Here is a 21,919-nt window from a genome sequence, read left to right as displayed (position 1 = left end):
GGCAACCACTCGGCCGGCACATGGAAACTCTTGTCCACTGTTAAGTGGTAAGTGTTGGCCCTGAACAGGACCATTATCTGATCCCACTCTTCGGCAGTCAGGGGTGGAAGGGGCTCGTCACGGTCCATGTAGTTGGCGTTGCAGTTCCAGCGGCTCATCCTCTCATACATCTCCTGGTCGTCCGTGTAAAACACGACCCACCTTTTCCTCCACATATGCCATTTGCTGAGCTTGCCGACCCCTGTCTGGTAGGTACCACGGCTGCTCAGATTAAACCACCATTTGGCGGCACTGGGGGAACGAGAGAGGGAGACCAAATGCAGAAAAGCGTTGAAAGACGGCTCCACGTCGTTCAGCGCACATTTGGCAATATAGCCAAAGATATCCGCCCATGAGTTGGGGTCAGCTGGGCCACCCCAATGTTAAAACCATCTAACACCTCCACAACGAAGGGGTGTGGAGGGAATCTCATGCCGAGTTTGATGGATGCGGCATACACGGGGAATTCTCCCTCGGCAAGCAGGCTGACGGTCGAGTCCAAACCGGCCGGCACGCGCATTTGGTACCCTTCCCCCACGCAGAGGTCATCCCTCATCTTGGCCCCGTGCCTGTCTAGCCACCGCATCCAGCCCACGTCTGGGTGAATCTCTGACGGAAGCAATTGGGCCTCCTCCCGCCCTCTGGGCCTAATAGGCTGGGGAGCAGCCTCTTGCTCCTCGGCGGCCGATGACAATGGAGCGACGCTTGACTCCCCCACTGCCTGGCTCGCTGTACCCTCTGACGAGCTTGCCGCTTGCTCCCCCGCCTCGACATACTCGTCGATCTCTTGAAAGAGTTCGGCATATTCTTCGTCGACTGCCGGGGCGGTGGAAGAATATCTCTCCCTAGGGGGTGTCGATGCTTCTTCCCGCAAGCGCAGGCGCGTAGGATCTGCCGTTTGCTTGGTTCTAGCCATGCCTTCTGTATAGTGAACAAAGCACGGCTTAGGAGTGATCAACAATGAAGAAAAAGACGCGATTGGACGTCCGCCCCGACAAAAGATGAACGGCGGAAAAATCTTAAATAAAACCTTCCAACCCTTACCTAGTACTAAGAGGTCGGCCGCTAACAAAGAGAAAAATGACGAGAGGATAACAAAAACAAGAAAGAAAGGCGAAAACTAACCTTGAAAGATCTGCGAAGTACTCGGTGAAGAACAGGATGAGTTTCGCGAAGAACAGGATGAGTTTCGCGAAGAACAGGATGAGTTTGACGAGGAAAAGGATGAGTCTCGTGGTGGCCGGAAATCGCCTGATGGTGGTGGGAATACGCCGGAAATCGCCTATGAGACAGCTCTGTGAAAACGAAATGTAAAAAAATGAAATTTACCCCCCCTCTATATATATAGGGAGGGGCAAAATGGAGAAAGGTGACACGTGTCACCACCTCAACACCTGACCCAAAGATGAAGATGCAAATCAAAGGTCAAGAAGCGATACCCGGAAAGTGTTTCCAGAAATGCCCTTCTTGAGGGGCAAATGTTGTGGGCAAAATTACCGTGCCTTCGTGTACCAATGAGGATGTGACACATGGCACGTATTGCGCCCCCTAAGCAGAAATCATACGAAGTCTACTCCGGGGCATGAGTATTAATCTAGGTATCTACGATGTATGTATTTAAGTGTGTATAAATGTATGTATAAAACCTATACCTGGAAAGGGGCTTAATTAGTATGTATCCCAAGTGAATGACTAAGCACAATAGGCCCAAATAGTCCACTATTGCCAAAAGGGACCAGAAAATTGTAAGGAGAAAGGACACGTGTCCTCCTCCCATTCCCCAGCCAATCATGTAAGGGGAATATTAGGTCATTCCCACAAAAACCTAGTACTATAAATATTCACACTTCCCTAGAAAAAGGGGTCACAATCAATACATTCAGGAGCAATTGCTGCTCTGCCTTCTCTCTACTTTCTCTCTCTATAAAAATATAATCTTGTTAAATCCTTAAAAGTTACCGGAAAACCTCCAAGGTATCTCACCGGAAAAACCCCACAACACATACGCAATCACTTTCCCGTTTTGCATCAACACACACCCTAAACCATTCTTAGAGGCATCACTATACACATCATAAGTACCGCTCTCATCTGGCAAAGTTAACACTGGCGCGGTTGTCAATCGCGTCTTTAAGGCTTGGAACTCTTCCTCACACCGGTCATTCCATTCAAACTTCGCTTCTTTCTTCATCAATGTTGTCATTCGTTTGGCGATTCTAGAAAAGTCTTACACAAAGCGTCTATAATAACCCGCTAAACCAAGAAAACTTCGAATATCGGTGACACTCTTAGGTGTAGGCCACTCACTAACAGCTTTTATCTTTGCAGGATCCACTGCAACTCCTTCCTTGGATACAAAATGTCCTAAGAATGCAACTCTTTCCAGCCAGAATTCACACTTCGAGAATTTGGCATACAACTGATTGTCTCTTAGGGTACTCAATACTGACCTTAAGTGTTCCGCATGATCCTCCTCATTCTTAGAGTAGACCAGAATATCATCTATGAAAACCACTACAAACTTGTCCAAGAATGCATGGAATAATCGGTTCATTAAGTCCATAAAGATTGCAGGTGCATTGGTTAACCCAAATGGCATACCTGTGAACTCATAATGACCGAATCTAGTCCTAAATGCAGTCTTTGGTATATCGTGCTCTGCGATTCTCAACTGATGATAACCTGACCTCAAGTCAATATTCGAAAACATTCCTGCACCTTTCAACTGGTCAAATAGATCATCTATCCTAGGCAAAGGATACTTATTCTTGATTGTGACCTTATTGAGCTCCCTGTAGTCTATACAGAGTCTCATACTACCGTCCTTCTTCTTCACAAACAAGACTGCCGCTCCCCAAGGCGATGCACTTGGTCTAATATAACCTTTTTCTAGCAATTCCTCAAGCTGACCTTTTAACTCACTCATTTCTGCTGGAGCCATCCGGTATGGGGCTTTCGAGATGGGTGCAGTTCTGGGTGCTAAATCTATGGTAAAATCGATTGGTCGATTGGGCGGCATCCCCGGGATCTCTTCCGGAAACACGTTCAAGAATTCACTCACCACTGCAATATCCCCTGGTTGCTCTTTCATTACATGGTCTAGGTCTCTTACATTGCATAAGAAAACAGGGTTCCCTTTGTGTATTAGCTTCACGAGTTCCATTGCCGTGACTATTCCTACACTCCTAGGCTTCCCAAAACGGCGATACGATACAACCTTTCCTAGACTAGACTTCAAGTGAATCTTCTGCTTCTCACAGTCAATCTTAGCTTTAAACATGGCCAACCAGTCCATTCCCAAAATCACATCTAAATCTCCTAACTCAAACTCAATTAGGCTAGACAAGAATATGGTCTTGGCTATGGTTAAAGGTACATTCCTATGGATCTTAGTGCATTTCACGACCTCACCTTTTGGTATCACTATGGGTACTTCTATCTCTTCAGGTTCTTTCAATCCTAATTTCTCTAAGATACCCTTTGATATAAACGAATAAGTCGCACCAGAATCAAATAGTACTTTAACTAAAACGGAGTTAATAGAAAAAGTACCAGCTATGACGTCAGACGAGTTTTCGGCTTCCTGCCTAGTGATCACATCCAGCTTCCCTTGGGCAACTCCCTTGTTATAGCCACCTCCATTGGCATTTCGATCCATTGGCATTTCGGTTCCCATTTTGCTGATAGTTCCCTCCGGGCTTTCCATTATCCTGGCCATTATTGCCATTGTTTCCACTCTAGTTACCCCTTTGGTTTCCACCATTATTCCCTCCATTCCGGTTTTGGTTATTCCGGTTGTTGTTCTTGCGGTTGCCTTGGTTGACTTGGTTGGGTTTCCCATTCTTGGCCCAACACTCAAATTCTCTATGGCCTAGCTTCTCACAAAACCTACAGACAACTTGGTTTCCATTACAGTCTCGACCTGGGTGATTAGTATGGCAACGTCTACACTCATAGACTCTCGTTCCATTCCCTGCAGACTGATTCTTATCTCCATTTTTATTGTGGAAGTTGTTCCTATTTCCACCCTGGTTTCCCCTGAACTGGAAATGGTTGTTTCCCTTGTTTTTCTTAAAGTTCCCTTGATTCTGCTGACCACCACCTTTGTTTTGGTTACCAACATCCTTCCTCTTTTCACCAATCCCATTCTTTCTTTGCTGCAGGCCATACAGATGAGCAGCTTTTCCATATAGGGTGTCAAGAGATGTAAAGGTATCTCCAGCAAGCATTAGTTGTAAGTCCATAGTCAATCCACTCTCAAATCTCTGGGCTCTAAGCTCCTTCGTTGCCACCACTTCCGGTGCAAACCTAGACAATTCGATGAACTTCGAACAATACTCTGTCACCGACATACCATCCATTTTCAACTCGATGAACTCTTGAGCTTTCTGCTTCTTTAGGTATGGTGGGTAAAACTTGTTCCTTAAGGCTACCTTGAATGATTCCCATCCAAATCCAGGTGTAGCTCTCAAAGAATTCTCACATCTTTGCCACCATAAATCGGCTTCTCCCCTAAGGTAATAAACAGCACTATTAACCCTAAGGTTCTCTGGGCAATTGACAGCTACGATATGCTTATCGAACTCCCTTAGCCAGTTCTCAAGTACAGTTGGGTCTGTCTCCCCTTGGTGATTTATACGTACGGTAAAACATAGTAATGTGGGATCTTGTTAGATTCGTCTTAATGTGTATTTTCAAAATATTAACTTTTTATATTATTTTGCTTAAAAAAAAAATTAAATATAATAATGATCAAAGTTGTGCATTAGCATGCGTAAAAGTGATTAATGTTGCAAGTAAAAATGAACGGTTGAAGTATATGATTTTCAACTTTAATGAGTGACCCATAATACTTGTCAATTGTCATACAATAATAAGTAGCAAGTTGCAACATTTATCACTTTATTTTGTACAAATTATCATGCATTTTTATCCCTACATTATAATATAATTCTATGCCTTTCTATACAATTATTTTTGTTTTGTTTCATGTTCCAATTACAATTACAATTTCATCTCACTCTAAATACATCATCGTCCATTGTTTAAATTTTTTGTTATTATTCTATATTACATACCCAACATAACCAAAATTAAAATTAAGATACCTTAGCAAGATATAAAAAGTAGAAGTATTACCTCGTTTTTCTTGCAATACTCGACGTCAGTCCAACAATCCTCAGCCTTGACAACATCAGCAGGCCAATTAGGACTAGGCATAATTGCAGATGTTGAGGAAGTCACCACCACGCGCTTCACTCCGGCTTCTTTTGCAGCTCTCATTACATTATTCATCCCTTTTATCGCTGGATTAAGCATCTGCCTCTGTTTATCACTCGATTTTTGCAATTCCATGAGCTTTCAATTGATTATCAACAAAATCAATAACAAAAAGTAAAAATAAAAATAAAAATAAAACCTCAGGGTCTTGAACTTGATCGACAAAGCAAGGGAAAGCGAGGTGGAAAACGCCATAGGTGGTGGATACCGCGGCAAAAATGGAATCGTAATCAAGAAGATCGATTTGGAACAATCGGAGGCGAGTAGTTGCGCCTTCTAAGGCTTCTAGATGTTTCGTTTCCTTCTCATCGTCTGTAACGTAACAACAATTGGAATGTTAGTATTAATTGAACAAATTAAGAGTTCACAAAATGCATGCATGCAGCAGGAAAGGAGAGGAGAGAGAAGATGGATCGAACTGAGGTCTTTGACGGTGGCGTGTACGGTGTAGTTGCGAGAGAGGAGGAGAGAGACTAAGCAAGAACCAATGTAGCCGCTGCCGCCGGTGACACACACCACTTTCTCGTCGTTTGTTATCGACATTTTCGCCGGAAAATGTTTGGTGGGAAATGTGATTGTTTTGAACTCTTTTTATTTTTGTTAATGTGTGAAGAAGTAATATGCAGGGTCCGTTCGCAGTCGTAGCATTGAAGATGATGTTTTTGCATGTAGAGCGTGAGGAACATGAAACTCGAAGAAGTCTCAACCAATAGCTACGCGATTTTTTTTTTTTTACGGAAAATACACGAGTCAAAAGACTTTATGCGACCTTTTGGGTAACTGAGTTCTCAACGATTTTTAGAGGTCTGATTAGTCAAAAGTGTTAGACAAATGTGAAAGAAGGAAAGAGGATTTACATAAAACCTTTAATTTTCAAAACTACTCTCTTTGTTTCTTGTTAATCTTTCTATTTTGAATATGTGTATTTATTGATGTATGTCTTTGACTATTAATTTTTTTTAATATTACATTAGTAAATATTTTTAAAAATGTGATATTCTTAAAACATTCAAACGAAATAAAAATATTTCATATGACTATTTTTATCCTTATATATTGAGAATAAATTAATACGAAGTAGGTTTTTTCAAATTCTAAATAGTTACAAGATTCTAAACAAACAGATCATTAAGAAATGGAAGTAGGAGCATCTTTTTCTTCCAATTAAAAGATTGAAAATGTAATTAAACTTGTAAATACCGAATATATTTTTGCCCATAATTATTATCCTTGCCTAAACATACTCCAATTCTCAATCTCGCAAACAAGCTCGGTCAAATCTCGTTTACTATGTAATGAACGAGCTTGACCAAAACCGTAGGCTCAATAAGTAAACAAGTCAAGCTCGAACATCACGTTCAACTCGTTAATGTTCACGAGCATCGTTTATAACTCGTTCAAACTCGAAAAAATAATTTTATTATGGAATAAAATATAAGTTTTTAAAAGAAAATATGATCATTAAATGTCAACAAATATATAAAAAAGAAGTGAATCAATCATGCAGTAAGATATAGCATAAAATATTTCATTCATATATTTGTTAAGTTTCTCCTTAATTATATAACTTTGCGTCAATTTAACGATTTCATTGATAGATTGAGTCTCAATTCTCATGGTCAGAACTTTTAGCTTTCCTTGTTTCCCAAATCATTCATTTGTTGTTGCTTCCCTTAAGATTTTAATGACTAGTATAAAATGTCTTTACAAAGTTATTAACCTCCGTCAAGCAGAACTAAGGAATAAAATCAAAAGCATGCTCTATAAAAATAAAAATATCAAGTTAGATTTTTCAGGCCCGTTTATCAAGCTCAAATAAAGCTCGATTAGCTCGAACTCGACCTCGAGCTAAACGAGCGAGCTCGAGCCGAACTCGAGAAAGTCATATCCTTAACGAACAAAGCTCGAACAAAAAATTGCAAATCTCGGTCAAGCTAGAGCTAAGCTCGAACAGTCAAAGTCCTTATCAAGCTTATTTCGAACAAGGTAAAACTCGACTCGTCTTGCCTCGTTTAATTTGCAACCCTAGTAAGTGCCCAGTTTTTTGTTTTGGGGAAAATAGAGAGCTGGCATAATGACCTGAAATACAACCAAGTGCTAGTACCTCAAATATATAAAATGGCGATAATTACTTTCAAATACCCTAACTTCGATAAAATGCTTCAAAAAGAGGCCAGTTATGTGTTTTTAGTGGGTGAGTTTGACATAGAGTATTACGTGAATCTAATATATTAACATATCAAATTAGTCTATTAATTAATTAAGGATGATTTTGCAATGGCTACAATAATAATGGAAGCCATTATAATCATTAAATATAAACCGTTGATATTGAGCATTAAATCAAGACCATTCATTTAATTGACTATAAAAAATTAAAAAGTAAACATCAAAATTTAGTTTTAAATTAAATTGAAAGAAAAATAGGAATGTCAATTAATAATCAGTTACGAGGTAATTAAATTATACATTTCCTAGCTCCTTCAACCTACTATACAAAAGGAAAAACAAAACTTCTTCAACCTTTCCCGACCCAATATTTGTTTGATTTTAATATTACGATTTTCTTCGTGTTTGCTCTTATCGTTTTATTTTTGAAGTTTCAAGAAACTCAAGTGGAAGGAAGATGATGATATTATTATACGGAGTAATTGTTATTGTTGTCATTAATGGGATGATGTTAAGGGTCAATTAGTAGCAGTGTTGACTTTTACTACGTACATATTAATCAATTCAGTTGTGGAGGAAAATTGTGTAACTAACTTTCAAAACATGCAGAATATGCATTATGTTACAAGTAGTTAGTTGCAAAGGTAAGCACTTCTGCAATTTCAGTCAGTTTTATCATCAAGGAATTGAATCTTGGATTTCTTGGAAATCTTTTCTTCCAGACTCGATTCTCTCTTCTTAAGGGTGTTGTAATCTGCAACTCTGGCTCCAACAATTATAAAGAAGGCAACAACTGTGGAGGAATTGAATAACTAAGGATGCAAGAAGAAAAGTGGGAAGAATAATAGATTCAGAACAAGCTTCTACAAGAATCTATGAATAAAATGATGCAGACCTTTATTGAAATGAATTAAAGGCTGAAGGCAGCAAAGGATAAGAGGAGTTCATCAACTTCTTCTAGCTCGTCATCTTCTTCAAAATCTTCTGAAAATGAGCATGGATTTAGAATCCAAGGGAATAATCTTAAACTCGTCTTTCCCAAATTTAATGGTATTAACCCTAGAATATGGATTAAAAGTGTGACAAATATTTCATTTTATGTAAAACTCCTGATGATCAGAAAGTAGATTTGGCATGCTTGAACATGATAGAAAAAGTTGAAATTGGATGTCTAGCTATTTGGCAGTTAGAAGGAATGTTGATTGGTTATAATTCATAGTAGACTTGTCTGCTAGGTTCAAGGATGAACTAGGAGTTAATGTTAAGAAAGTGTTTTCCTTGAGTTGTATTACTGTGTGGGGATGTTTATATACAACCTAAATACATATTAGGCCTAGACCGAGCTAAATACAACGAGGCCCATCTAATTACAATATACGGCTTAACACCCCACCTCAAGTTGGAGCATGCAAATCACAAACGCCCAACTTGTCTAGTAAATACAAAAATTGTCGTTTTCCCAAGGCTTTGGTGAATATGTCCGCAAGTTGCTCGTCTGTCGTCACATGGCTAGTGTGAATAATCCCTTCATGAATGGCGTCACGTACATAATGACAATCGATCTCGATATGCTTTGTACGTTCATGAAACACCGGATTTTGAGCAATATGTAGGGCAGACTTACTGTCGCAAAACAATGTCATGGCGCGAGGGTGTGCAACCCCCAAGCCGTCAAGTAAGGCCTTTAGCCACTTCAACTCAGACGTAATCGCGGCCATTGAACGGTACTCGGCCTCGGCCGACGAGCGAGAAACAGTTTGCTGCTTCTTAGTTTTCTAAGAGATCGGGGAAGAACCAAGAAATACTAACCAACCTGAAATCGAACGTCTCGTCAAAGGGCAACTAGCCCAATCCGAGTCACACCAACCCGTTAAATGTAAGTCGCAATCGGCACGCAGTAAGATGCCTTGTCCCGGACACCCTTTCAAGTAGCGGACCGTACGGAGAGCGGCATCCAAATGCTCCCGACGAGGTTCTTACATAAATTGTGCCAGAATATGAACGGTATAAGCCAAATCCGGGCGAGTGAATGAGAGATAAATCAGACGACCAACAAGGCGTCGATACATTTCTGGATCCTCAAGGGGCGCACCATCTGCTAAAGCCAAAGTGTGATTTTGCTCAATTGGGAACCCAGCCGGACGAGCTCCAAGCATGCCTGCCTCAGCAATAATATCAAGAGTATACTTTCGTTGACACAAGAAAATGCCCTCGGAACTCCTAGCAACCTCAATACCAAGAAAGTATTTCAACACTCCTAAGTCTTTCATGTGAAAACAATCCCCCAGATACTTCTTAAAAGCAACAATAGCACCCGAATCATTCCCGGAAATAATCAAATCATCCACATAAACCAAAACACTCAAATGGACAGTGCCGTGAGACAGAGTGAAGAGGGAGTAATCAGAGTATGATTGAGAGAATCCATACCGTTTAAGGGAACCCGCAAGCTTAGCAAACCAACACCGAGGCGCTTGTCGCAGCCCATATAAAGATTTCTTCAAACGACATACCAAACCAGTTTTATTACCGTGAAAGCCAGGGGGAAGTTTCATATAAACTTCCTCATCAAGATCGCCGTGTAAGAACGCGTTATGGACATCCATCTGATGTAGTTCCCAGTTTTTAGCAGCAGCTACGGCCAAGAAAGCACGAACCGTTACCATTTTTGCTACGGGAGCAAACGTCTCATTATAGTCGATCCCCTCGATTTGATGGTTTCCAAATATAACTAGCCGTGCTTTGAGGCGTTCAATCTTGCCATCTGCATGAAATTTGATTTTATAGACCCAACGGCACCCAAGAGCTTTCTTACCCGGGGGTAAGGGTTCCATCACCCATGTTTCATTATCCTCCAAAGCATCGATTTCCTTTTGCATTGCTTCCCTCCAGCCGGGATGTTTCATGGCTTCATTAAATGTACGTGGCTCAAGTCCTGCCATTACTGCAGCAAGGAATGTACGGTGTGGTATTGAAAAATTATTACAATTCACAAAATGTGTTATAGGATAGGGATTACCTGAGGAGCTAGGAGGAGACGATGAGCTGCTAGATGGACTCGTGTGTACAGTATGTGCGACATAATCGTGATGCCAACCTGGAGGACGACGAACCGGAATCCCACGCCCCAAATCAGACGGGGGCACCTCGGAACTGCTGGCAGCTTGTTGCGTGGGCAAGGAAGGAGCCAAGACAGGAGGAGGCCCATCGCTAGGAGCATTGACGCGGGTGATCGTATCAACGCTACTGCTGTTGGGCTCCGTAGCAATGGGAATGTGTTCAGTAGCAGCATTATGAGGCTCTATAGCGGGACTAGGCAGCACGTCAATGCAAGGGGAAGTAGCTGGTGTGGTAGGAAGGGTCGCTGCAGGAGACGGCACAACAGGAACGCTAGCATCAGCCTGCAAAGTGACGTGCTCGTGGGCAGTGTGCGCTAGCTCATGCTCGTGGGCAGTGTGCTCCTCCTCAAGTATAAAGTCTGGATCAGTGCCCACAAGAGTATCACGAGTAATTGCTGCATTCGTAGCCAACGTGTCATTGTTGAAAGGAAATTCATTTTCATGAAACACTACGTCCCGAGACACAAAGATTTCACCCGTTTCAAGATCGTACATTTTCCACCCCTTTTTACCATGTGGATACCCCATGAAGACACATTTCCGACCCCGAGGTGCAAACTTATCGCCTTTAGTTCTTTGATTATGAGCAAAGCCAAGGCACCCAAACACTTTTAAATCGTCAAAGTTGGGTTCTTTGCCAAACAACATCTCGTACGGAGTCTTGTTTTGCAACAATCGAGATGGAGTACGATTAATTAAATACACCGCCCCGAGAACACACTCTCCCCAAAAACGAACGGGGAGGTTACCTTGGAACATCAAAGCACGAGCAACATTTAGGATATGTTGGTGTTTCCGCTCCACGCGACCGTTTTGTTGTGGAGTGCCAACACATGAGGTTTCAAAAAGGATGTCATTTTCATCAAAGTACGGAAACATGCACTTAAACTCAGTACCATTATCACTCCGTACAACTTTTACAGTCGTTTCAAATTGTCGTTCAATCATGGAGAAAAATGAACAAAATGCGGAATAAACCTCAGTTTTAGAACTCAACAAATAAACCCAAACTCCTCTTGAATAATCATCAACCAATGTTAAAAAATATTGTGCACCACAAGTAGAGGGGGTGCGATACGACCCCCATAAATCACAATGAATCATTTCAAAAGTACGGCTAGCTCTACTATCACTATTCGGAAAAGAAAGACGAGATTGTTTTGCTTGAGGACAAATATCACAAGCTTTATTCAAAGTTTTACGATCATCGCTAGTACTAACTGCCGGTACTAACTTGACGACTCTATCCGACGGATGTCCCATTCTCCTATGCCATAGCTCAAAATTAGAAACTCCTGGTACCTTCACCGCACATACTGCTGTAGGAATCTTCCGGAAGTAGTAGAGTCCATCCAGACGTTCACCGGCTCCAATCAGGCTCCCCGAGCGTTGGTCCTGTATAGCACATAAAGAGTTAGTGAATTGTACAGTACAATGTGAGTCATCAATCATTTGGGACACTGAAATCAAATTGCAATGTAACGTAGGGACAAATAAGACATGCTGGAGAACTAAGCCGTCTGTCAAAACAATACGGCCCTCCTTGGTGGCGAAAGCCTGTGCCCCGTTAGGAAGACCGACCGGGTGTGGTGAGATGGAGGTAGCATCAAGGAGACAAGAATCGTCGCCAGTGACATGGTTTGAGGCACCAGTGTCAAGAATCCAAGACGAACTAAAGTACTCACCAATCATCTTGTCCGGTTGAGGTTTGTTTACCAAATTGAGAAGCATCTGAATCTGGTTGGGCTTAAGATCAGCGAGCGTAGCAGGCGCCATGCTACTGCCTGCTCCGTGGCTGCCATCCATACTCACCGTGCCAGCCCCAATACCTGCCCCCACTCCCGTGCCGACTGCATTGGCACGAACAGGAACTCGACCACGGTCAGACACCGTCACGCTCCCCTTCAAGCCAGGCCCCTTGCCAACACGACCCTTGTCCGGCCACCACTCGGGATACCCATGAAGTTTGAAGCATGAAGCATTGTCATGACCCGTTTTTTGACAATGAGAACACTGCAATTTAGACTTGTCACGACGCTCCGAGCTTCCTTTCCAACGATCAGTGTGTACAGCAAATACATGAGATCCTTCATGAGTAGGCAAGACTATACCACGGGAGTCTTCCTCTTGGAGAAGCGTTTCATACGCATGTTCAAGGTCAGCAGGAGGTTGTTGTGACAATAAGTTGGACCGCACCGCCGCATACAACCCGTCATCCACCCCAATCAGAAACTGGTGTAAACGTTCCTCCTCCTTATCAGCGGCATATTTTTCGGCAAGGCCACAAGTACAATTACCACACTCACAGCCATGTGGTGGCTTGAGTTGGTTAAGATCATCAAACAACCCCATTAATGTCGCATAGTAGTCCTCAAGAGACATACCTTTCGTCTGTTTACAGGCAGTTATGGCGGCACGCAATTGCTGAAGTCGTGGCCCATTAGCTTTGCGGTACCTCTTCGTCAAATACTCCCATAGTTTCCGGGCTTCATCAAAGTACGGAATCGTGGAAGCAACCTTCTCATCTACGGTCTTTAAAATCCAAGAAACAAGCATGGAATTCACAGTCACCCAATCAAGCAACTTTGTTTTGTCCGTGGGTTTGTTGATTGTTCCATCTACAAACCCGAGTTTCCGACGCGAGGCTAGGGACAGAGTGATCTCCCTTGACCAGGCTAGATAATTTTTGTCACCCTTCAAGACTACGTGAGTAATCAGGTTTCCTGGTTGATCTCCGGCGCCCAGATAAAACGGAGATGACGGCTCGAGTTTACCGGCCTCCATTAGAGCAGCGACGTGAGAAAAGAAAGAAACAAAAAATTGTTTAGAGTTTAGGGTTAGGGTTTAAATGCTCCGATACCATGTTAAGAAAGTGTTTTCCTTGAGTTGTATTACTGTGTGGGGATGTTTATATACAAACTAAATACATATTAGGCCTAGACCGAGCTAAATACAACGAGGCCCATCTAATTACAATGTTAATGTGGTTTAGAATTTTAATAAATTGCAACAAACTGGTTCGATTGAGGAATATTATTGATGATTTTGGGAACATGAGATCCTTAATGCAACAACATAACCATATTATGCCTGATTCCTATTTTCTAGATACTTTTTATCATTGTAGATGCCGTATGGCTTATTATTAATGGATATTGTTCTTCCCCGTCAAAAAAAAATAGATAGTTTTATTGGGGGTCTAAAACTAACAATTAAACCAGATGTAAGGGCTTTCGAGCCAACATGTGTAGCTGAGGCAGTGGAGCATGCTAGGCTTCAAGAAGAATCCCTAAGTTCTAACCAAGTTAAATTCTACAAAAGTACCTTCTCAAATTAATCCATAAACAAACTTGCATTTGTGAATTCTAAACCCCCGGTTTTGCCTACCCCATCAAATACAGATACAAAAAGACCCTTTAAGTATATTCCTACAGATGTAAGGCAAGAGAAGATTGTAAAAGGCCTATGTTACTACTGTGACAAACCTTATGATAGGAATCATAAGTGTAATTTTAGAGAATCACAATTGTTCACTGTTGAGATTGCAGGGACTAGTCTGGTGGATGATTTCCAAGATTGCATTCCCAAAGTGAATGATTACAAGGAATTGAAATACAAGGTTGTTTAAGTGATTTCAGAAGATAGGGAACCTTGTATTTCAGTTTATACTTTTACAGGGAACCAGAGTTTTCATACAATGAGGGTGAAAGGATTAGTGAATAGCATTCCCAAAGTGAATGATTACAAGGTGTAATATCACAAATTGATAAGAATGCTACTTTGTTAACATAATTATAAATTACTAATGAAAGATTTATTAATAATATATTTTGTTTAGCATCACCGATGGGAATATTTCTTGAATGTTTCTTGCTCGGTGTGTGGATCACTCATTTGTCAAGCCAGAATATGTTATTATAGTTGGGTGTAACATGTTTTTTGTTTGACTTGGAGGTTATTGGTGGTTAAATGTGACTACATATAAACTTGTATACTTCTTCCGTTTCTTAAACATTGCATAATGAGGAAATTTATTATATACTACATCGTACAAAATAACAAATACTCTCTCCGTTTCTTTTTGTATTTTTACGTTTTTCTTTTTGGTATCTCAAAATGTTATTTACATTTCCTTTTATATTATCACATAAATGATTTAATATTCTATCAAAATTTGCGTCTAATGATTATTTTGACCAATTAAATTCATTGGGTCATTTTGTCTTTCACACTTTTTGATTGGGATATTAAATTTTTCTCATTTTCCCAATATTAGAATTTGATAAAAGTGAAAACATTATAAATATACATAATTTGCCTTATTTAAATAAAAAAGGTGGAGGAATCTCAATGCATATTAATTAGTCGTTAATAAACGTGTAAAAAGACAAACGTAAAGAACAAAAAGAAATGGAGAGAATATCATACGTCCTGCGTTCAACTTGTGGTCTGTGAGGAAGAGGTGGCTGCATGTACTGATGTACATACAATAAGATGCACACTGTCATAGCATCTACAAATTGGTGGCCATTTGGGTGTTCACAAAAACCCGAGGCAACCCGCTTTGGTAGTATAAGCAATGTATGTAGGATTGGTATAATCTAGTAAGTTCCAAATTTGTTCTAGAAAGAGTAAGGGGCTAGAGAACTTTCATACTACCATTCTGCACAGGATAGAATTAAAAAATACATTCTTCATGCTTGCCATCAAAAAAACACAGATGACAAAGCAGAGAACAAAGCGTAAAGACATGTTAGACATGAGAACTACTTGATGAAACTGAATCTTTGCAGCTTACAATAGTCATAAACTCATAAATTGCTTAGAGTTGAACTCAAATGTCATGGCGTAGTACAGTTATGGTTCAAGTTTAGGTTGCTAGAATACTAATACAACATCGTCTGCAGTTTACACACACTTAGCTAGTAACTACACAGTCTATGAAGACATAGCTTCTGATCTTAGGGCTTCAACAAGGAAGTCCACAAAATTATATTCAAGATAAAAATCCTTTGCTCTTTAAGCTCTCAACAGACTCCTTGATTATTTGGTCCATTGGTATGAACTGTAGACCTAAATCCATCAACTTCTTTGCTACGTCCTTGCCCCTCAACATTCCTGGCTGAGTATCTCTTGGCAACCTATACAAATGGAAGAGGGATTGACTATGATGCCCAAATTTGATTTTTGCTCAAGAAATAAGCGGGGTTCATGAGGTGCTGGATGCTAAAACGTAAACCTCATGATAGTTGTGGTAAAGATATGAACTTGTAAAATATAAGAGGGTCGCACTCCCACAATGCCATGACCTAGTTTGTTTTCTCTTTATTGGAACTAGTTTAACCAATTTGGTACCGTGCTTGCCAGACCAGTTGAAAAGATACAGTAAACAAGTTACTTCGGTGAGAGTATAGCAAATTACCTTGGCACATTATACTCTGGAAATAGTTCTGCGGCTTTGGCAGCCAAGTCACCATAATGTGATACAGCTTCCACGCACAAGTGTCTTCCAGTAGCAGACTTGTTTTCATAGACTAAAATGTGCGCCAGGGCTACATCCTTAACGTGGACAGATCCCATAAAGAAATCTTCATAAGTTTCAGTGCAGCCTGCAAATTTGGGAAAAACTATGAATACGTCTTGAATTGTAATGGATAAGTAACATGGCATGGACTTGAAATGCTAGTAGATCTGAGTTTTGCTCCTCATTACTTTCTTATAGTTTGTTTGAAAAAGACCATCAATGTGGACCAAAACTTCAGATCTTTTAATGCCTGTTTCATTGATGAGCAAACAAGGAAAAATGACAAAGTTCAACATTTGAAAGTTTTTACACTAGAAAGAGAAAGGCAGACGCAACGTCACCCTGATGGGAATCCTGCCAAAGCACAGTCCAATGACTTAAACATGTACCAGAAAAAATTAGGGCTATTGAATTTGATCATCATTTGGAGAAGGTTCCATGCATTGAAGAGGAAGGATTTTCCTTCGAGTTATTGAATATGCTACCATACCTCTTAAGTGCAAACCATTTGGTTTAGTTGAGATATTGTCTTTCGCAATCGAACTTCCCTATGACAGAGACTGACAAGGCTTGACCATGCCACACCAAGGTTTCGCCAGCAACTACAGGGCTAAGCTGTGTCATATGACATGACTGTGAAACCCGTACATCTTTTGTAGCTCTTCTTAGAATAATGTTAGCCTTTCAGTTTGTAACTAATGGTCTAGATTCAATATTAATCAGGGTACCTTAGCTTATGGGATGCCTCATATACGAAGTATTTGTTATGTCTTTATTACTTTGTTGCATTAATCATATGCTTGATATTGGATTATTGAAGTCGGTCTCTGATCATTTCTTAAAAACAACCTTTAAAATTTACATTTTAATTTTGAGCTCAATGGGAGAAGTACTTCTGAAATCACTTAAAAGTTAAAACCACACTTAAAAGTTAAAACCATTCAAGGGGACTAACATCGATCACAGACCAATTAGTTTCAACACATTCTTTTTCTTCTTAAGATTTTTTTTTTTTTTTTTGTTAAGCTCTTAAAGAGGAATTAATTTAAACACGATTAACGAGCTCCTGTATAAAAATAAAAAGGTAAATGACAGCAGTACCAACCCAAGCTAAAATGTAAGAACATAAACACTTGAAAATTGAAATAACCAAAATTCAAGCTGTGTATGATTGGTAAACTTCTCTTAAACCTAGAGCAATCCTAACGACATCTGGCATGTAATTGCAAGTGTATCTATATCATCATACAAAAGATAAAGTGTGGCATAAATGCGGGGAAAATAAGCCATTTTTAAAACAATGCCACACCAAAAACCCTGTTGTCTATCATGAACCTCCGTACTAAAAAAGGAGATGGACGGTGGGACCTATTAGATGTCAGCAACTTCGCCCACACTTGTTCCAATTATCTTAATTAGAACGGTATGGAAGAGTAAGCCAGTACGTCTACTACTTCAAACCAAGTAAGAAACAAAGTATGACTTATTGACACACTTACTGATCCATTGTTTTGAATGAACGAAAAAATTACTGAACAGTGACTATCAAATACTGAAATGTGAAGAAAAAGCTAGAAGGTAGCATGTGGCTAAACTAAATGTGACATCTAGAAAAATTCTAGCAATCACCCTGAAAAAGATGAAGAAGCAGTACAATGCTTGAATGCAAGGGTGAAAGAACAGGCCCCCTGAAAATCCCACACTTCCAGGGTTTACCAAGGCGGCAAGGCCACGTCCAAACCATTCTATTCAGCAAACTCCCACTTCATTTTTTCAGACAATGGCTCGGAGGTGGATACAATAACTAGAACAAGGAGTTTATGTTAGAAAGGAAACTTTAGTCAATTGACCTTCTCTTTTTATAAACTTAGGGGTCCTAAATCTGTGAGGAGTAAATGAAGTACATATAACTGCAACGACTTGAATTGCAAACAGATTTAGAAGCTTTCTTCCTTATTATTGTTTCAAGGTTTGTTTTGCATAGGAACAATAAATACCCCGGCAACACAGGGTCTATCAATGTATATGCAACCTTAACTCTTCAGGACACAGAAAGGGTTTCAATACAAGATCCTCAACATCACATTCACACTCGGTATAACCAAATCAACCTAAATCATGACAATGACATGGTTTGTGAAGGTCAAGACTCGAGATAAACATTACTCGGTAGGGATTGACATTTACCAAATTGGTCATTACTGAAGAAAAAAAAAGGAAAATACCAAGGTTTTCAATTACATGTAAGATTTGGTAAGCATCTAGCTATCATTACCCTGAAGAAGGCGAAGTAGCATTAACATGCTTGCATTTAGCGTGGGTGGAATAACTGGCCCCATCACAGTGCCAGGATTTACCACGACCACGTCCAAACCATTCTCTTTAGCAAACTCCCAAGCAGCTTTTTCAGCCAATGTCTTGGAAAGCGGATACCACAACTAGAACAAGAAGTGCATGTTTATTAGCACAACACCATCAAGAACCAATAAAAATGTGATCTTTTGGAATCAAAGATAAAGATACATAAGAAACTAAGCGAAATTACAGCCTAAACAGAATAACTAGTTGACTTTAGTAGAAGAATCACCTCAACAGCCTAGATTCTAATAATGTTAACTGAAGGTAAAACTGAAATCTTAGCATCAAACCCACAATTTCCATGGAAGCATTGCTCAATGTTTCTACAATCTTACTCATTTCTAGAGTATTCACATGTAGCTACTTTAACACATACTTGGATAAAAATTGCATTGATTTACTCGTATGAATTAACATTTAACGACGCATTAACACCAACCAAATTACCTATAATCTTACAGCATTTTGCTCAGATGAAAGTAGCTGAAACAACCTATATTCAAATCGAAGGGTGCATACTTTAAAAGATTATAGTAATCAAATGGTATGTAATGCGTAAAAGCAAAGTATTTCATAGTTCTTATGCACCAAGTGAAGTGAAAATCAATGCTGATTCACTAAACCGTTTCACATCCATACGCAAAAGTAACGGATAACATTAGTGTTAACACTCGAACTATCTTCAAATTCTAATTATAAACTTCAAACATCAAAGCAATGCTGGGCCCACATTGCCGGAAACGCACCATCAGAAAAATTCACAGTTGCAATAAAAAAGTATTAAACAATTAATATCAGAACAAACTATAACATTAACACACCACAAGAACACCAAATCATTAAAACTTGAACCAAATTCAAAAATGTTAAATCAAAGTTTTTTACCCCTTTTTTCTGGCAATACTCGACATCAGTCCAGCAATCCTCATTCTTAACAACATCAGCAGGCCAATTAGGACTAGGCGTAATCGCAGATATAGAAGAAGTCACCACCACACGCTTCACACCTGCCTCTTTCGCAGCTCTCAGTACATTATTCGTCCCTTTTATTGCTGGATCAAGCAATTGCCTCTGTTTATCACACAATTTTTGTAGTTCTATGAGTAATCAATCAATCAGAAACAACATATATATACGAAGTACGGAGTATAATAAAAGAGGGAAATAAAACCTCAGGGTCGTGAACTTGATCGACGATACAAGGGGAAGCGATGTGGAAAACGCCGGAGGTGGTGGCGACAGCGGCGGCAATGGAATCGTAATCAAGTAGATCAATTTGGAACAATCGGAGGCGAGTGTCTGCACCTTCTAGGGATTCTAGATGCTTCGTTTCCTTGTCATCTTCTGTGACAACAAACGAAATGTTAGGATTGATTGAAGAAATTGAATGTTAACGTGAAATGCAGTGGGGGAGAGGAGAGAGAAAAAACGGAACTGAGGTCTTTGACGGTGGCGTGAACGGTGTAATTGCGGGAAAGGAGGAGAGAGACAAGATAAGAACCAATGTAGCCGCTTCCGCCGGTGACACACACCACTTTCTCGTCGTTGGAAGTCGACATATTCACCGTACAGAGTTTTGGGGGAAGTGGGGTTGTTTCGACCTTTGTCAGCTTCTTTTTCTTTTTTTGAATTGTTACTCCTCCGTCCCGGAATACTTGACCTGTTTTCCTTATCGGGCCGTCCCTTAATACTTGACCTGTTTCTAAAAATGGAAATATTCTAACAATATTATATTATTTCTCACTCCACCCCTATTAACCCACCTACCCCCTACTCCATACAAAAAATAATTAAAAATTCAACCCCTACTCTCCCCCAACCCCACCTCTTAACCCACCTCCCACTAACTACATTAAAATAATACCCCACTATCAACTACTACCTATTAAATTAAATAAGTCAATTCAAATCCCTTAAACTCTGTGCCGGTCAAACCGGGTCGAGTATTCCGGGACGGAGGGAGTACTATTGTAGCCTTGTAGGGAGTAGCGGAGTAAGGCCCTGTTTAGTTCACCTTATTTTTCCTGATCTGATCTGATTTGAATTTATTTTTTCTGATTTGATCTGATATGAACTTATTTTTCTGATCTGATCTGGTTTGATCTGATCTGATTTGATTCTTCATAATTAAGTTTAAACAAAAACCTACATTTATTAATATTAAACGACTTACGTCTAAAATAAATGTTACACAAATTCATAATATTGTTATTATTTACTTGACTTTGCTCATGATTTAACTATTCCTTATATTAGATAGACCTATACATGATCTAGATAGATCGGTTATGATCTAGACATATAAGTTCTGATCTGGATATGATATGTACAGATCGGTTCTGATCTAGACATGATTTGTACAAATAAATTATGATCTGGACATGATAAGTTCTAATCTGGACATGATCTGTACAGATTAGTTCTGATCATGACATGATATGTACAGTTCAGTTATGATCTAGACATGATCTGTACAGATCAGTTATGATCTGGACAGATCAGTTCTGATCTGGACATGATCTGTACAGATCAGTTCTGATCTGGACATGATCTGTACAGATCAGTTCTGATCTGGACATGATCTGTACAGATCAGTTCTGATCTGGACATGATATGTATAGTTCAGTTTTGATCTAGACATGATCTGTATAGAGTTTTGATCTGGACATGATCTGTACAAATCAGTTCTGATCTGGTCATGATCTGTACAGACTAGTTCTGATCTGGACATGATCTTTGCAGATCAATTCTGATCTGAACATAATCTTTACAGAGTCGATATCTAGACCAGTTATAATTTGGACATATCGATTCTGATATGTACATGATCTGTACAAATCAGTTTTGATCTAAACATATTGGTTCTGTAAGGATCGGTTCTGATGTAGACAAGATCTTTGCAGATTTGAACATGATCTGGACATGATCTCTATAGATCAGTTATGATATGGATATTATCTGATCCTATCAGTTCTATTCTGGATATATAATGGTTCTGATCTATAAAAATCAGTTCTGATATGGACATGACCTGATCATATCGTTTATGATCTGGACTTAATGGTTTTAATTTGGATATGATCAATTTGAATGTTTTGTTAATGTCTTTTATGCCTTTAATAATAGATTTTAATTGCACCGACAACAACATTATTTTTTTATTAAAGCAATAATAGTAATAAAATATTAAATATAATAACAATGATATAAACATATACCAATAATAATAATAATAATAATAATAATAATAATCTGGTCTGATCTGATCTGAACTTATTTTTTCTGATCTGAACTTATTTTTTTCTGATCTGATCTGATCTGATCTGGTTTGATCTTATCTGATTTGATTAGATCTGAAATAAGTAATAAGGTCCTGAAACAAGGTGAACTAAACAGGGCCTAAGACTATATCACTAGTAGAGTAGTAATG

The 21,919-nt window shown here is 39.6% G+C and overlaps 1 protein-coding gene across 1 annotated transcript; it reads right to left on the bottom strand.

Moving 5' to 3' along the window:
* Positions 1-15,360: 15,360 nt before the first annotated feature.
* Positions 15,361-20,108, bottom strand: LOC110778024 (cinnamoyl-CoA reductase CAD2-like). The gene is made up of 6 exons (XM_021982583.2): positions 19,925-20,108; positions 19,661-19,833; positions 19,375-19,560; positions 18,407-18,569; positions 16,030-16,216; positions 15,361-15,748 (listed from the first exon to the last, which is right to left on the bottom strand). Exons 1-6 carry the CDS (start codon positions 20,046-20,048, stop codon positions 15,604-15,606), a joined length of 978 nt encoding a protein of 325 aa, XP_021838275.1. The 5' UTR covers positions 20,049-20,108; the 3' UTR covers positions 15,361-15,603.
* Positions 20,109-21,919: the final 1,811 nt, after the last annotated feature.

This window comes from Spinacia oleracea, chromosome 6, assembly GCF_020520425.1.
Source record: "Spinacia oleracea cultivar Varoflay chromosome 6, BTI_SOV_V1, whole genome shotgun sequence".
NCBI classification, from domain to species: Eukaryota; Viridiplantae; Streptophyta; class Magnoliopsida; order Caryophyllales; family Amaranthaceae; genus Spinacia; species Spinacia oleracea.
This window is presented reverse-complemented; position numbering and strand designations above follow the sequence as displayed.

What these genes read in the sequence shown, in the direction of transcription:
- LOC110778024 (XM_021982583.2), bottom strand. Translation starts at nt 20,048, where the DNA reads ATGTCGACTTCCAACGACGAGAAAGTGGTGTGTGTCACCGGCGGAAGC. An exon ending in ATCAAGTTCACGACCCTGAG is followed by an intron (nt 19,561 to 19,660) that starts GTTTTATTTCCC and finishes TGTGATAAACAG; the next exon opens with AGGCAATTGCTTGATCCAGC. An exon ending in GCTACTTCGCCTTCTTCAGG is followed by an intron (nt 16,217 to 18,406) that starts GTAATGATAGCT and finishes CCAAATTTGCAG; the next exon opens with GCTGCACTGAAACTTATGAA.